This window comes from Macaca nemestrina, chromosome 19, assembly GCF_043159975.1.
Source record: "Macaca nemestrina isolate mMacNem1 chromosome 19, mMacNem.hap1, whole genome shotgun sequence".
In the NCBI taxonomy this organism is placed as follows: domain Eukaryota; kingdom Metazoa; phylum Chordata; class Mammalia; order Primates; family Cercopithecidae; genus Macaca; species Macaca nemestrina.
The window spans coordinates 70,329,892-70,346,477 of record NC_092143.1 but is presented as its reverse complement, the minus strand read 5'-3'; the positions used below and the strand labels follow the sequence as shown (position 1 = coordinate 70,346,477).

At 42.1% G+C, this 16,586-nt stretch overlaps 1 protein-coding gene across 2 annotated transcripts; it reads left to right on the top strand.

Annotated features, from left to right (window-relative positions):
- Nucleotides 1-15,259, top strand: LOC105464809 (small nuclear ribonucleoprotein D1 polypeptide). 2 transcript variants are annotated; one of them, XM_011712880.3, is made up of 4 exons: nt 1-158; nt 9,786-9,862; nt 11,137-11,328; nt 15,080-15,259. In XM_011712880.3, exons 1-4 carry the CDS (start codon nt 145-147, stop codon nt 15,154-15,156), a joined length of 360 nt encoding a protein of 119 aa, XP_011711182.1. In that variant the 5' UTR covers nt 1-144; the 3' UTR covers nt 15,157-15,259. The 2 variants fall into 2 exon arrangements, with proteins under 2 accessions (XP_011711182.1, XP_070941667.1); XM_071085566.1 differs by lacking the exon at nt 1-158 and adding an exon at nt 644-790.
- Nucleotides 15,260-16,586: the final 1,327 nt, after the last annotated feature.

Below are 16,586 nucleotides of genomic sequence, written 5' to 3'. Positions count from 1 at the left end.
GCCGTGCGTCTGCTGTGCTCCGCGCGCCCTTTACGACCGGAGTCCCTGGAGTAGGCGCTTCCGGCCATTCATACTGCAGTTGGTCAGTATTCGGTTGTTGGATTCTGTGCGCTCTCGGACCCGAAGGGTGACGGCGCCGCTAGGATGAAGCTCGTGAGGTGAGGGAGTGACCAAGCAGCTCTGGGGGCTGTGGAGGGAGGGCTTGGCCCGGAGTCCGGAAGGCTGGGCTCTCCCATTTGCAGGAGGCGGGAAAGCCGCGTGTGCGCGGCCTGCTAACGGCCGGCCTTACTGCGCCCGCAGCTCGTGCTCGGGCCTGGGCTTCCGCCTGGGTCGCTCGCGGATCCCGCGTGTCTTCCAAGATACTGGTATAAAGGCCGAGCCTTTTCTTCCCGCCTAGTGACTTAGAGACTTTCAAGGTGCAGCGCCGCCTGGGAGACATCTCGTCCTTACAGTTACTGATTTTCTTTTTGAGTGGAGCTCCAGCCCTACTTAAGAGTACTTAGAAAGTTGTATGAGCTTATCTGGAAACAAACCTGTTTGCAAACTGTTTTAAATCAGAGAAGGACTTCTGGCTTCACAAGTTTTGTTTTTGTTTTTTTTTTAAATAAGACGGTGTCTCACTTTGTTGACCAGGCTGGTCTCGAACTCCTGGGCTAAAGCGTTCTGCCTGCCTCGCCCTCCCAAAGGGCTGAGATTACAGGTGTGAGCCACTGCGCCCGGCCGATTTTTAAGTTTATCTTTTGATTCTCCTTAGACTTATGATTGATTATTCTACCTCTTTCCTGTTAAGGTAAGCTTTTTATTTAGGAAAATCTCCCAATATAGGGCAGAAATTATCACAACGTAATTGTGGCTGATTACCCAGATGATATATAGTTATTCTGTTTTATTTCTTTCGCGAGAAATAGACCCTGTCACTTAGGTGAGTCTTCTGGAGACTAATTCCAAACTACCTGCAAGTAGATTTGGTTTTGGTCTTTTTCCTTGAGACTGAGCCTGGAACAGAGGCAGACGTTTCTAATAACTAAGTCATCGATTATAAATATTTAGCTTGTTTCTTTCCTGTTGAGTCAAGGATTGTCATTATCCGCTAAATAGTTACTGGGCACCTGTTACCTACTGGGCGCTGGTAATAGTATTTTTTAAAAGGCAGATCCTTGTTGGAGCTTTCTAGTTAGGGGGATGACAGACAAGTAGATAACGTCTGAAATAACGTTTGTTTGAAACGTTTTAAATAACACATAAAAGCCTTCAATATTCAGGGAGGAGGCCAGGCGCAGTGGCTCAGGCCTATAATCCCAGCACTTTGGGATGTCAAGGCGGGCAGATCACTAGGTCAGGAGTTCGAGACCAGCCTGACCAACATGGTGAAACCCCGTCTCTACTAAAATTACAAAAATTGGCCGGGCGTGGTGGCGCGCGCTTGTAATCCCAGCTACTCAGGAGGCTGAGGCAGGAGAATCGCTTGAACCCAGGAGGCAGAGGTTGCAGTGAGCTGAGATTGGCCACTACGCTCCAGCCTGGGCAACAGAGCGAGACTCCATTGCAAAAATAAAAAAATAAAAAATTCAGGGAGGAGTTGGTACAAAAGACAATTAAGGTTAATTTTTGTTGTTGTTGTTTTTTTTTTTTTTTTTTTTTTTTTTGAGACGGAGTCTCGCTTTGTCGCCCAGGCTGGAGTGCAGTGGCCGGATCTCAGCTCACTGCAAGCTCCGCCTCCCGGGTTTACGCGATTCTCCTGCCTCAGCCTCCCGAGTAGCTGGGACTACAGGCGCCCGCCACCTCGCCCGGCTAGTTTTTTTTTTTTTTTTTGTATTTTTAGTAGAGACGGGGTTTCACCATGTTAGCCAGGAGGGTCTCGATCTCCTGACCTTGTGATCCGCCCGTCTCGGCCTCCCAAAGTGCTGGGATTACAGGCTTGAGCCACCGCGCCCGGCCTGTTGTATTTTTATTTGAACTATAATTTTGGATAGGAAGTCATAGAATTTAAAGTGCATTTTTTAGGCTGGACGCGGTGGCTCACGCCTGTAATCCCAGCACTTTGGGAAGCTGAGGCAGGCGGATCGCCTGAAGTCAGGAGTTCAGGACCTGCCTGGCCAACGTGGTGAAACCCCGTCTTTCGAAAAAATACAAAAATTAGCCGGGCGCCTGTAATCCCAGCTACTCAGGAGGCTGAGGTAAGAGAGGCGCTTGATCCCGGGAGGTTGTAGTGAGCCAACGTCACGCCACTGTGCTCCAGCCTGGGCAACAGAGCGAGACTCTGTCTCAAAAAAGAAAATTACAACATTTTTTGAAATTTCTCCATACCTGCTAATCTGAATCTTAATCTACTCATAGTTCAATTTTATGTAATACACCTTGGATTTCATTTGTTCCCTTTAAAGATATTGCATGTTATGGCAATTTTCCAGTAATTTTTAATACCTGGACTGAATCCTGTTTTGTGTCTTAGGTCAAATATAGAAAGAAAATTTTTTTCTTACTAGAGAATGTATTTTTCCTCCAGAAAATGATTGTTTGACTAACTGGGTTGCGTTTTCAGTAGACTTATTTCTGTATATCAGTTGGTAGTTGTCATCCTTATTCTCACTGTCACCCTAACCAAAAACCTGGGAGGTGAGCTTGACTTTTTCTCTCCTGATGTCCTTGACATTTGATACACTGCCAGTTTTACCTACTGCATAAAAGTGTCCCACATTTTCCTGTTTGTTTTTTGGGTTCAGATAGTGTGTTTTGATACTGAGGGACACCGTGTTATCTGACTATTTGATATCTAAGTTTCACTAAGTAGAAAGAATTCAGATACTGAAAGATTCGTCTGAAAATAAGTTGAATCCATTTGGTTCCTGGGTTCAGTTAGGGAGGGATAATTGTGTATTTGTCCTGCCCATAGTAGCCTCCTTTCGTTCCGGTCACCACCATTGAGGTTCAGGCCCTTTTTATCCCACTCATGGATTTTTGTTTTCCTTCTTTGAGGTAAATATCTTAATACAATGAAATGCAGCGTATATTTCCTGCTATTGAAAAACATAAGCACTTTTGTAACCTAAACCCCTATCAAGAGAAGTAACATTACCAAAACCTGTTTCCTCAAGCCTTTCCCCGGCAACCTCTGACTCCATACCCCTAGATGCAACTAATTTCTTCCACCATACATGAATTTTGCCTGCACTAGAATTTCATATATTTGGAATCACAAAGTATTTTTGTGTAAAACTCCTTTTACTCACATGTTTTTGAGATTCATCCACATTGTGAAGTGTATCAGTGATGTGTTCATTTTTATTACTGGGTATTAGTACCTTGTGCGTTTGGAAGTTCTGTATTTTAGGCTGGGCACAGTGACTCATGTCTATAATCCCAGCACTATGGGAGGCTGAGGCGGGTGGATCACTTGAGGTCAGGAGTTTGAGACCAGCCTGAGCAACATGGTGAAACCCTGTCTCTACTAAAAATACCAAAACAGTAGCTGGGCGTGGTGGCAGGGCCTGTAATCCCAGCTACGAGGGAGGCTGAGGCCAGAGAATCCCTTGAACCTGGGAGGTGGAGATTGCAGTGAGCTGAGATCGCACCATTGCACTCCAGCTTGGGCAACAGAGCGAGACTCCTTTCAAGAAAAAAAAGCTCTTTATTTTAAAAAATTACAAGAAAAGAAAATAAAAACTTACGTATTTTGTTTACAACAACGTTGAATATTCTTCAGGTTTTTGGAGGGAAATAAACTTGTGGGTGAATACGTAAGAGTGGAGGTGATGGACTGTAGCATAGTTGTTATGTGTTTAGCTTTATGAGAAATTTCCAGACCATTTTCCAAAATGGTTGTACCATTTTACACTTCCAGTAACAATATATTAGAATAACAATTACTCCACATCCTCACCAGTGTGTGGTGTTGTTTGCTCAGTCTTTAATTTTAGCCATTTTAGTGGGTATGTAGTGGCATCTCCTTAGGGTTTAGTTGGTTTTTTCCTTGTTTATTTGTTTGTTTTTGAGATGGAGTCTCACTCTGTCATCCAGGCTGGAGTACAATGGCACGATCTTGGTTCACTACAACCTCTACCTCCCAGATTCAAGTGATTCTCCCGCCTCAGCCTCCCGAGTAGCTGGGACTACAGGCATGCGCCACCACACCTGGCTGATTTTTGTATTTTTAGTAGAGACAGGGTTTCACTATGTTGGCCAAGCTGGTCTCGAACTCCTGACCTCATGGTCCTCCTGCCTTGGCCTCCCAAAGTGTTGGGATTACAAGCGTGAGTCACTGTGCCCAGCCTGTTTTTGTCTTTTTGTTTTTGTTTTTTTGTTTGAGACAAAGTCTCACTCTAGGCTGGAGTGCAGTGGTGCGATCTTGGCTCACTGCAACCTCTGCCTCCCGGGTGCAAGCGATTCTCCTGCCTCAACCTCCCAAGTAGCCGGAACTATAGGCGCACGCCACCATGCCCAGCTAATTTTTGTATTTTTAATAGAGACAGGGTTTCACCTTGTTGGCCAGGATGGTCTCCATCTCTTGACCTCGTGATCCGCCTGCCTCGGCCTCCCAAAGTGTTGGGATTACAGGCATGAGCCACCATGCCCGGCCTGTTTTGTTTCTTAAGAGATGAGAGTCTTCCTGTGTTGCCCAGGCTGGCCTCGAACTTGAGAAACCCAGTCTCTACTAAAAAAAAAAAAAAAAAAAATTAGCTGATTGTGGTGGCAAGCGCCTGTAATCCCAGCTAAATCAACCATGTAAATATGGGACCAGAAATAAATGTTTGCTTGTATTGTTTCATTGATCTATTTGTTGTTCCTTATATCTCAATTACTGTAGTTTTAACTTGTATATGTACTGCTCTAGTCACATAATTTGTCTTCCTAGAGACTATACTTTTGTCTCTTGTCTTTCTAAAATCTGTTTCTGAACATTTGCCCTAGGTTCTCTTTTAAATGTGCATATGAGCCTGGTACTCCTCTTCATTGATGAAAATCCTTCAGTAGCTCTCCTAGAGGAATTCTCTAACAGAGTTTAGGGCTTTCTGAGAAGGGAACCTGCCTAACTCCTCTCTACTCATAGGACCTTAAATATTGAACTTAACATTTCATCGGTCTGGCTTGGTGGCTCATGCTTGTTATCATAGCACTTTGTGAGGCCGAGGCTGGCGGATCACTTGAGGTCAGGAGTTGGAGACCAGCCGGGCCAACATGGTGAAACCCTGTCTCTACTAAAAATACAAAAATTAGCTGGTTGTGGTGGCGTGCGCTCAGCTACTTGGGAGACTGAGGCACAAGAATCGCTTGAACCCGGGAGGTGGAGGTTGTAGTGAGCTCAGATTGAGATTGTGCCCTTGCACTCCAGCCTGGGCAACACAGTGAGACTCCCTCTTAATATCTGTAATTACTCTGTGTCTTATGCTGTATTTTTCTTTTGTTTCTTCTTGCTGCGTATTTCCAACTTTTCAGGCTTCTTACTAGAAGTCCCCTAATACCTGATTCCCTTCTCCACATGCTACAATATATTCTTAGTAAAAAAAAAAACCTGTGTGTAGCTGGGTGCAGTGGCTCACGCTTGTAATCCCAGCACTTTGGGAGACTGAGGCAGGCTGATTGCTTGAGCCCAGGAGTTTAAGACCAGCCTAGGCAACATGGCAAAACCACATCTCTACTAAAAATTTAAAAGATATTAGCCGGGCATGGTGGCACATGCCTATAGTCTCAGCTACTCAGGGAAAAAAACTAAAAACCTCTGTATATCTCTATTGCATTCTACAACTTATGGTTATTTTTACATATCTTTTATGTACCTGAGCCTCCGCGCCTGGCTACATAAGGTATTTTTTTCCTTTTATTTGTCTTCTTTGCTTCCAAAAATGATTTGAAGAACTTTTATAGTAAAAGTTCTTACACTAACTGGGATAGTAAGTTCATATAAAAGATAAAAACAGGCCAGGCACAGTGGCTCACGCCTGTAATCCCAGCACTTTGGGAGGCCGAGGCGGGTGAATCACAAGGTCAGGAGATCGAGACCATCCTGGCTAACACGGTGAAACCCCGTCTCCGCTAAAAATACAAAAAATTAGCCGGGCGTGGTGGTGGGCGCCTGTAGTCCCAGCTACTCGGGAGGCTGAGACAGGAGGATGGCGTGAGCCTGGGAGGCGGAGGTTGCAGTGAGCCGAGATCGCGTGGCTGCACTCCAGCCTGGGTGACCGGCAGGACACCATCTCAAAAAAAAAAAAAAAAAAGATAAAAACAAAAACTTGATAATGGGAGGAAGCCATTCGTTCAAAATTCTAGGCTTTTCTAGTATAATTGATTGTTAAATTTGGAGCTGAATAATTATCTGATGAAATCAAGTGTTACCAATTCATTGAGAGAAACATTTTCTTGATGTCATATATAGAGATTCAACTCATGAGTCTTTTTAAAGTTTGAAGCTTATTATATCCCAGACCAAGTAATTTTTTTTGTGATGGCTGTCTATACCACTAAAAAGAAAAAAAATTTTAAAAAGGCATTTTAAGGTTGGTTTCCCTTTATTCATTGAAACATTTCTGCTAGCATTATTCAGTGCCTATTACAGTCTAGGATTAGATATAGGGGTTACGATCCCTACCCTCAACAATAGTCTAGTGTGGGAGGATAATAGGTTATCTTACATGTACCATTTAGTGTGATAGATGATAGGATCTATTAATATAAGGTATATATTATAGACTAAAAGTTTGTATATGAACTGTGTATTGTATGATAGTGTAGGGTTCATTTTCTTAGATTTGATTGTGAGATTATGGTTATATAGGAGATCGTCATTAGAAAATGCATGCTGAAGTGTCAATGCCTACAACTTACTTTGAGATGGTATGATCTGTTTTTGTTTGTTTGTTTGTTTGTTTTTGATGGAGTCTCGCTCTATCGTCCAGGCTAGAGTTTAGTGGCACAATCTTGACTCACTGCAACCTCCGCCTCCTGGGCTCGAGCAATTCTCCTGCCTCAGCTTCCCCAGTAGCTGGGATTACAGTAATGTGCCACCAAGTCTGGCTAATATTTTTGTATTTTTAGTAGAGACGGGTTTTCGCCATGTTAACCAGGCTTGTGAACTCCTGACCTCAGGTGATCCGCCTGCCTCGGCCTCCCAAAGTGCTGGGATTACAGGCATGAGCAACTGCACCTGGCTAAGACTCTTGTCTTAAAAAAAAAAAAAAAAAAAGGGCCAGGCCCCATGGTTTACGCCTATAATCCCAGCACTTTGGGAGGCTGAGGTGGGGAGATCACCTGAGGTCAGAAGTTCGAGACCAGCCCAACATGGTGAAACCCTGTCTCTACTAAAAATGCAAAAATCATCCAGGTGTGGTGGCAGGTGCTTGTAGTCCCAGCTACTTCGGAGGCTGAGGCAGAATTGCTTGAACCCAAGAGGCGGAGGTTGCAGTGAACCAAGATCATGCCACTGTGCTCCAGCCTCACTGACAGAGTGAGACTGTCTCAAAAAAAAAAAAAAAATAGAATTTTTTTAAAAGACAGAGTCTTTCCCTGCCACATAGGCTCCAGGGCAGTAACACAATCATGGCTCGTTGCAACCTCGAAGTCTGGGCTCAAGTGATCCTCCCACCTCAGATTCCAAGGAACTGGGACTACAGGCATGAACCAACATGCTCAGCTAATTTTTTTTTTTTTTTTTTTTTTTTTTTTTTGTGATGGAGTCTTGCTCTGTCAACCAGTCTGTAGCACAATGGCACGATCTTGGCTCACTGCAACCTCTGCCTCCCAAGTTCAAGTGATACTCCTGCCTCAGCCTCCTGAGTAGCTGGGATTACAGCCCTGCACCACCACACCCGGCTAATTTTTTGTATTTTTAGCAGAAATGGGGTTTCACCATATTGGCCAAGCTGGTCTCCAACTCCTGACCTCATGATCCACCTACCTCGGCCTCCCAAAGTGCTGGGGTTACAGGCATGAGCTACCGTGCCCGACCAACTAAATTTTTTTGTTTTTATTTTTGTAGAGACAGGATCTTGCTCTGTTGACCAGGCAGGTCTCGAACTCCTGGCCTCAAGCAGTCATCCCACCTTGGCCTCTCAAAGTGGTGAAATTACAGGCATTAACCTCTGCACTGGCAATTGACAATATTTGTAAACCCTTCAACTTTTCTTCCTCTGCAAAATGTTATAAAAAGGGGAGAACAGAAATCTAGATGAAGTAAGAAGTGGATAGTTTGTTCATTATATATTATCAAGGCAACTGGCTATTCAGTTGGGGAAAGTAATAAAGACAGATTTGTGCCTTACACTGCATAAAAAAAGATCAATTCCAAGTAGATTAAAACTCTAAAAGTAGAAGAAAATAAGATACTATCTTTTACAATCTTGGCATAGAAAAAACCCTTTCCTAGGCAAATTATGTATCCCAGGAAGATGAACAGATTCAAAACATAAAAGTGAAAACAGTTTGTGTGACTAAAGAAACCATAAACCACAAACTTGAATGACTGGCAAACCAGTAGAAAATAAAAGAAAAACTCAACCTAATTGAGAATGTGTAAATAATGTGAACAGGTAATTCACGGAAGAAATAATTTTCCCATATTAATGAAAAGATGTTCAGTCTCACAAGTAATTAAGGAAAAACAAATTCCCCCCCCCCCCCCCATCAAATTCACAAAAATTTGAAAGACTTAACAGCAACTTGTGTTGGTGAGGGTTTGCATAATTGGGTTTGTAATGGGAAAAAATTGAACCAAAGTAATGTCCATCAACAGGGAGGTAATAAATTTTGACATTTCCATATAGTGGAATACTTTTCAGTTCTTAGAATGTTATTTTGTTATTTTGGCTTTTTTTTGAGATGGAGTCTTGCTCTGTCGCTCAGGCTGGAGTGCAGTGGAACAATCTCACTCACTGTAGCCTCTGCCTCCGGAGTTCCAAGTAGCTGGGATTACAGGCGTGCTCCATCATGCCTAGCTAATTTTTTTTTTTTTTTTTTTTTTTTTTTTTGAGATGGAGTCTTGCTCTCTCCCCAGGCTGGAGTGCAGTGGTGCGATCTCAGCTCACTGCAGCCTCTGCCTCCCAGGTTTAAGCGATTCTCCTGCCTCAGCCTCCTGAGTAGCTGGGATTACAGGTGCATGCCATCCTGCCCAGCTGATTTTTGTGTTTTTATAGAGATGGGGTTTCACCATGTTGGCCAGGCTGGTCTTGGACTCCAGACCTCAGATGATCTGCCCACCTCGGTCTCCCTAAGCGCTGGGATTACAGGCATGAGCCACCGTACCCAGTCTCAGTTCTTAGAGTGTTTTGTATGTTGAAATGGGAATATGTCCAATATAAACTGCTGAACGAGAACTACAAGTTACAGATGTGAATAAAATATGACCCAATTTATGTAAAAAGAAATCTGTATATATGCTTATGAATGTGCATATAAAATGATCTGGAATAATATTCCTACATACCCACAGTGCAGGGGGTTAGGAAGGGAGATTTTTACTTTATATATAAATATTGTAATAAACTTGTAATCTTTTTACCAACTGTAATTCTTTATTTATTTTTCATGATTTATGAGTCTGAGATCTTGTATGTCTGGATTTGAGGTTTGAGAATTAGAAACGTCCAAATGACAGTTCATGTTAGTATTGTTGTGTTCCTTCATAAAGATTGAGGATATAATTCAGGAAAGCTGAAATTGTTAGCATATTCTTGATAGGAATTGATGCAGATAGCATCTACAAATTTTCAGCGTCTAGTTGTTTCATCTTTTTACCTTAATAAATGTGATTTTAAAGTGTTGCAGGTAAAAATTAATGATTTTATTCCTATTTATAGATTTTTGATGAAATTGAGTCATGAAACTGTAACCATTGAATTGAAGAACGGAACACAGGTCCATGGAACAATCACAGGTACGGAGGTTGGACTACTTTTATAACATTTTTTTCTTCTCTTTTACCTGCTATCCAGAGTTTATTTTTTGATTGCTTAATGAACGTTATTATAGTACAGATTCTTATTCTTTTGTCTGAATTATGTAATTGATTTATTTTTTTTTTAAACAGAGTTTTGCTGTGTCACCTGGGCTTGAGTGCAGTGTCATGATCTCGGCTCACTGTAACCTCCGCTGCCTGGGGTCAAGCAATTCTTTTGTCTCAGCCTCCCGAGTGGCTGGGACTACAGGTGCCTGCCAGCATGCCTGGGTACATTTTTTTTTTTTGAGACGGATTCTCACTCTGTTGCCCAGGCTGGAGTGCAGTGGCACAGTCTCAGCTCACTGCAACCTCCGCCTCCAGGGTCTGATTAATTTTGGTAGAGATGGGGTTTTGGTCTCGAACTTGTGACCTCATGATCCATCCGCCTCGGCCTCCCAGAGTGCTGGGATTTCAGGCGTGAGTCAAGTCACTGCACCTGGACTAATTTTTGTATTTTTAGTAGAGACGAGGTTTCAGCATGTCAGCCAGGCTGATCTTGAACTGGACCGGGCTGGTCAGAAGACCTCAGTTGATCCGCCCGCCTCGGCGTGCTGGGATTACAGGCGTGAGCCACCAAACCTGGCCAAAGTAGGTCTTTAGTTATCCCATTAGTTCAGGTATAATTTGGTAAAGGCTTCAGTATTCAGGTGTTTCAGCTATAATGTCATATAATCACCCTGAAAAATTGCTTTGTATTTTGTAAACTCTCATACTAAAAATAGTAGCTTAATGAGAAGAATAGGTGTTGCAGACTACTTAAAAGCCTGTGTAACTTTGTAATCAAAATATTCTTAACAAAAGTGGTAACAATTATTACATATAGAGAGAAGCAGAAACAAAGGTGAGGATAGTTTAGTGGAATGGGGATTATGAGAAAGTCACAAAGACAGTTAGAGAAACATTCAAGAAATACCTGTCAGATCAGTAGTGAGCCTGAAGCCCAGTCAGGGTTCTTCCATTGCTTGCTGCATTCATTTCTGTAAGCAAAACTTAGTGTGCTAGGAAAAATCTCTAGGAAGGAAACACTGCTGATTTATACTGACGTTATTCCCCCATTTACCAGTTGCATATGTGCTAAATTATGTCATAGAAAACTTGCACTGTAGCAGAACAGTATTCTTTTGTAGTCCAGTATTTACTGTGGCTCAGTAGATTAATTAGTTGCCTGACTTTTATCATACTAATAACTGCCCAATTATTTTTCTTTTTAGGTGTGGATGTCAGCATGAATACACATCTTAAAGCTGTGAAAATGACCCTGAAGAACAGAGAACCTGTACAGCTGGAAACGCTGAGTATTCGAGGAAATAACATTCGGTATTTTATTCTACCAGACAGTTTACCTCTGGATACACTACTTGTGGATGTTGAACCTAAGGTGAAATCTAAGAAAAGGGAAGCTGGTAAGTTTGAAGGATTATAAAAATTTTTGTGAATGCTAATCCTAATCCACACTATTCATAATATAAATATTTGCAAACAACACAAGTGTCTTTGTTGTTTAATATTTCCTATAATGTGTATTATAACTCCTGGTGTTGCTATTAAAAACATTGATGCGGCTGGACACAGTGGCTCACGCCTGTAATCCCAGCACTTTGGGAGGCCGAGGCGGGCAGATCACCTGAGGCCAGGAGTTCCAGACCAGCCTGGTCAACATGGAGAAATCCCATCTCTACTAAAAATGCAAAAAAAAAATTGGGCGTGGTGGTGCATGCCTTTAGTCCCAGTTACTTGGGAGGCTGAGGCAGAAGAATCACTTGAACCCGGGAGGCGGGGGTTGCTGTGAGCCAAGATCATGCCACTGCACTCCGGCCTGGGCTACAGAGTGAGACTCTGTTTCAAAATAATAATAATAATATGGTTGTAATCCATAGCTTGAAAAACAATGATTTAACCTCTCATGCTGTGTATCATCCTGCTTTCCACTTTGCAAGAACCCCCTGTGGGTACCAAAATCTACAGATGCTCAAGTCCCTTTTCATAAAATGGTAATAGTGTTTCCATCTAACCTCTGCACATCCTTTTGTACACTTGTAATACCCAGTATAATGTAAATGCTTTGTAGATAGTTATATTGTATTGTTTAGGCGTTAATGACAAGAAAAAGTTTGACAACCATCATAGGCCTAAAGTTGGTTAAATCCATGGATGTGGAACCCATGGATATTGAAGGCTGACTGTATTTTCAAATCTGAGGACTTTTTGCCTTAATGTCTTTAGGGTTATTCTACATTTTTTTACTACCTACCTACCTGTGAGGGAATTGATGATTGAAAGCCCCCTGCCTCGTATCATCTTACTCCACGCTGAGAAGTTATTCTTCCTTTACTAAATGTTACAGTTCCAAGTCTATTTTCTGATTTAAAATTTTGTTGAAAAAAATTTTTTTGTTTTCTTTTTTTTTTTTTTTTTTTAGATGGAGTTTCACTCTTGTTACCCAAGCTGGAGTGCAGTGGCGCGATTTCAGCTCACTGCAACCTCCGCCTCCTGGGTTCTAACGATTCTTCTGTTTCAGCCTCCCAAGTAGCTGGGATTATAGGTGTGTGCCACCGCACCCAGCTAATTTTGTATTTTTAGTAGAGACGGGGTTTCATCGTGTTGATCAGGCTGGCCTCATACCCCTGACCTCAAGTGATTTACCTACCTCAGCCTTCCAGAGTGCTGGGATTACAGGCATGAGCCACCGCGCCCAGCTGAAATCTTTTATCTACTATGTTTTCTCTGCTTTTCTTTGTTCTTCTGGGTACTTACCGTTTTTGTTCCTTTTCTATCATAAATACTATTTCAGAAGAAATTGGAGATAAGTGTGGTCAATTTGGTTCATTTTAACATGCGTCCTAGACTTACTGTTTTTGTGTGTACACATTTAAAATAGTATAGTTTAAAATAACTGAAATTGGCTGGGCGCGGTGGCCCATGCCGTGAGCTGAGACCGTGCCATTGCACTCCAGCCTGTGCAACAAGAGTGAAACTCTGTCTCAAAAAAATAAATAAATAAAATTATTTATGCCTGCCCCCCACCCACTCCCCACTTCTTAAAAAGTTGTTTTCTTAATTTATCTTTCTTTTATACAGATACGCACCACCAAATCTGGCTAATTTTTTAATTTTTTTGTAGAGACAGGGTCTCCCTGTGTTGTCCAGGCTAGTCTTGAACTCTTGGTCTCAAACAATCCTGCTGTGGCCTCTCAAAGTGCTGGGATTACAGGTGTGAGCCACCATCATACCTGGTCCATTTTCTTTTCTTTTTATTTCTTTTTTTTTTTTTTGAGACAGAGTCATGCTCTGTCGCCCAGGCCTCACTACAACCTCTGCCTCCCGGGTTCAAGTAATTCTCCTGCCTCAGCCTCCCGAGTAGCTGGGATTACAGGTGCCCAGCCCTTTTATTGTTGTTGTTGTTGTTGTTTTTTACAACACTGCTCCAACTCTGTTTTTCCCCCCATTTTAACACTTCATTTTGAAATAATTTTAGACACAAAAAGTTGCAAAAATAGTACAAGGAATTCCCATACACTTTCACCAACATTGCCTAAATGTTAAAATTTCATGTAACTACAAAAAATAGAAATTTTATATTGATGCAACACTATTATATTATCTAGAGACCTTTTTCACGTTTCTCTGATTGTCCCTCTAATGTCCTTTTCCTGGTCCAAGATCCAATCCAGTACAACAGGTTGCATTTAGTTGTTCGTTTCCTTAGTTTCTTTTAATGCGTATCAGCTGGTTCCTTTTGTGACCTTAACACTTTGTAAGAGTACGGGCCAGGGCCGGGTGCGGTGGCTCAAGCCTGTAATCCCAGCACTTTGGGAGGCCGAGACGGGCGGATCACGAGGTCAGGAGATCGAGACCATCCTGGCTAACACGGTGAAACCCCGTCTCTACTAAAAAATACAAAAAACTAGCCGGGCGAGGTGGCGGGCGCCTGTAGTCCCAGCTACTCGGGAGGCTGAGGCAGGAGAATGGCGTAAACCCGGGAGGCGGAGCTTGCAGTGAGCCGAGATCGCGCCACTGCACTCCAGCCTGGGTGACAGAGCCAGACTCCGTCTCAAAAAAAAAAAAAAAAAAAGAGTACGGGCCAGTTATTTTGTGGAATGTCCCTTAATTAGCATCTTAAACTCACTGTTTATTGCTTGGAATGGTAAGACTAGAATCAGCGTGTACAAATTTCTAATGTGGCCAGGTGCGGTGGCTCACACCTGTAATCCCACCACTTTGGGAGACTGAGGCTGGAGGATTGCTTTGGTCCACGAGTTCGAAAGCAGCTTGGGCAACAAAGGGGAGACCTCATCTCTACAAAAAATTAAAAAATTAGCCAGACCTGATGGCTTGTACCTGTAGTCCCCGCTACTCAGGAGGCTTAGGTGGGAGGATCACTTGAGCCCAGGAGTTCAAGACTGCAGTGAGGTGTGATTACACTGCAGGCTGGACTACAGAGAGAGACCTTATATTTAAAAAAAAAAAAAAAAAAAAAACATTTAGAATGTAACTGACTTCTGTGTCAGGATTTTCTAATATTCTTAGCTGTCTGAAGATGAAATAAGTTTATTTGGGTGATAAATTCCCTCTCACCATGATACTCAACTAGAGTTAGGATGACCCAGTGACAGGGATATTGCTATATGGATTAAAGCACTAGATTATGTGTAGGTCAAAATAGTTTTAATTTTCTGAAGAGTTAATAAGATTGTGATTTGATGTAATAGATTTAAACTTCCCTGGTTTTGAATTAACTTGCTTGGATTTTATTCAGTTACCAAAACTCTGGCATCAAGGTGATCGTGTTCTATTCTATGATATGTATCTTCCTTTTTTTGTGAGATTCAAATCATTTTATGGTGAATTTGAGACATGATATAAAGAAAAATTATTTTTTTAAGTTTGACACATTTCTTAGTAAATAAATTGAAATGAAACAAATAATAATCTCCCTAGGCCTTTAGTTCTTGGTTCTGCATGATAATGTGTTGTGGGGTGGGGAGAATCTGAAGTCTAACACATTTAACAGAAGCTAGTTAAACTTTTATTTACTGTAGCTGCTAATACAGAGCTATAAACGGGGAAAGGTGTGTGTGCAAATGTTGTTTGTGGTGTCTCGGTAACATTTGTGCAGAAGAGAATTGAGCTTGGTTTGTTTTTCTTTTCCTTCAGTTGCAGGAAGAGGCAGAGGCAGAGGAAGAGGAAGAGGACGTGGCCGTGGCAGAGGAAGAGGGGGTCCTAGGCGATAATGTCTCTCAAGATTACTGTTTCAAAGTCATACGGGATTTGGGATATTTTTTGTACAGGTTGTGTTTGTTTATGTCAGTTTTTAATAAACATAAATGTGGGATAGAGCTGTCTATTTAGTATATCAAAGTTTTAGTAGTTTCCTCCACATTCACAAAATTACCACAGTTGAGAGCTAAGCATTTCTACTGGACAGTTTCATTTTTAGATGATCAGATTTTAAGTTTTTCAACTAAAATTTTTCTTTTTATGATGAATAAGGTTAAAAGAAAAGCTTTAGACAAATTTAGTTTGGCAGAGTTTAATTGAGCAAAGGACAATTCACAAATCAGGTAGCCCCTGAAGCATAATAGGTTCAGAGGCTTCAGCCCAGCTGTGTAGTTGATGTAGATTTGTGAACAGAAGGAAAGTGATGTATGGAAAATGAAAGTGAGATACAGCAACAGCCATATTAGTTACAGTTCAGTGTTTGCCTTATTTGAATATGGTTTGAACAGTTTGCTGCCTTTGGTTGGCTGAAACTTAGTGATTGGCACGAGAGTAAGGTACAGTCTGTTTACACATCCAGTTAGGCTACAGTTCTATGTACTGAGAAACCTTTAAGCTGAACTTGAGATATGTAAAGAGACTTTAGGCTAAACTTAACAATACATATAGAATATATACCCTTTTACTTGACATGCACTAAATATGCATTTTACTGCTGACTTCATTCTGTGGCACCTACCCACAGGGGAAATAAGTTCGTTTTGGGGCCGGGCGCGGTGGCTCATGCTTGTAATCCCAGCACTTTGGGAGGCCGAGGCGGGCGGATCACAAGGTCAGGAGATTGAGACCACGGTGAAACCCCGTCTCTACTAAAAATACAAAAAATTAGCCGGGCGCGGTTGTGGGCGCCTGTAGTCCCAGCTACTCGGGAGGCTGAGGCAGGAGAATGGCGTGAACCTGGGAGGCGGAGCTTGCAGTGAGCCGAGATCGCGCCACTGCACTCCAGCCTGGGCTGGGCGACAGAGCGAGACTCCATCTCAAAAAAAAAAAAAAAGAAGTTCGTTTTGGTATTTTGGAAACTAAAGTCCTTATGGGATGGGGTCTAGAATTGATTCTCCTTTCCTGAGTTTTACTCTACGGAGTCTTAGGTACCTGGTAAAAAGTTGTCTTCTAAATTAAGGGTTATTGCTTTGTTGTCTAGCTGCTAATGTGTCACTTTTTTTTCTTTTTCTTTTTAATCAGTTCTTAGTAGGATATAGTTTTATGTTTTCCAAGTTGAAACTTGGAGTTAATGGTCACTAGATTAGCAGTTACGAGCCGTGTTAAAATCTCCTGTTAATGTGTAGTGTACCTGTCATTGCCTCCTTTGTTAAGGGGTTCTTTGAGAACAAAAGAGAAAAGACCTACTTTATTTGACAGCAAAACTGTTCTAATTGTTAATAAG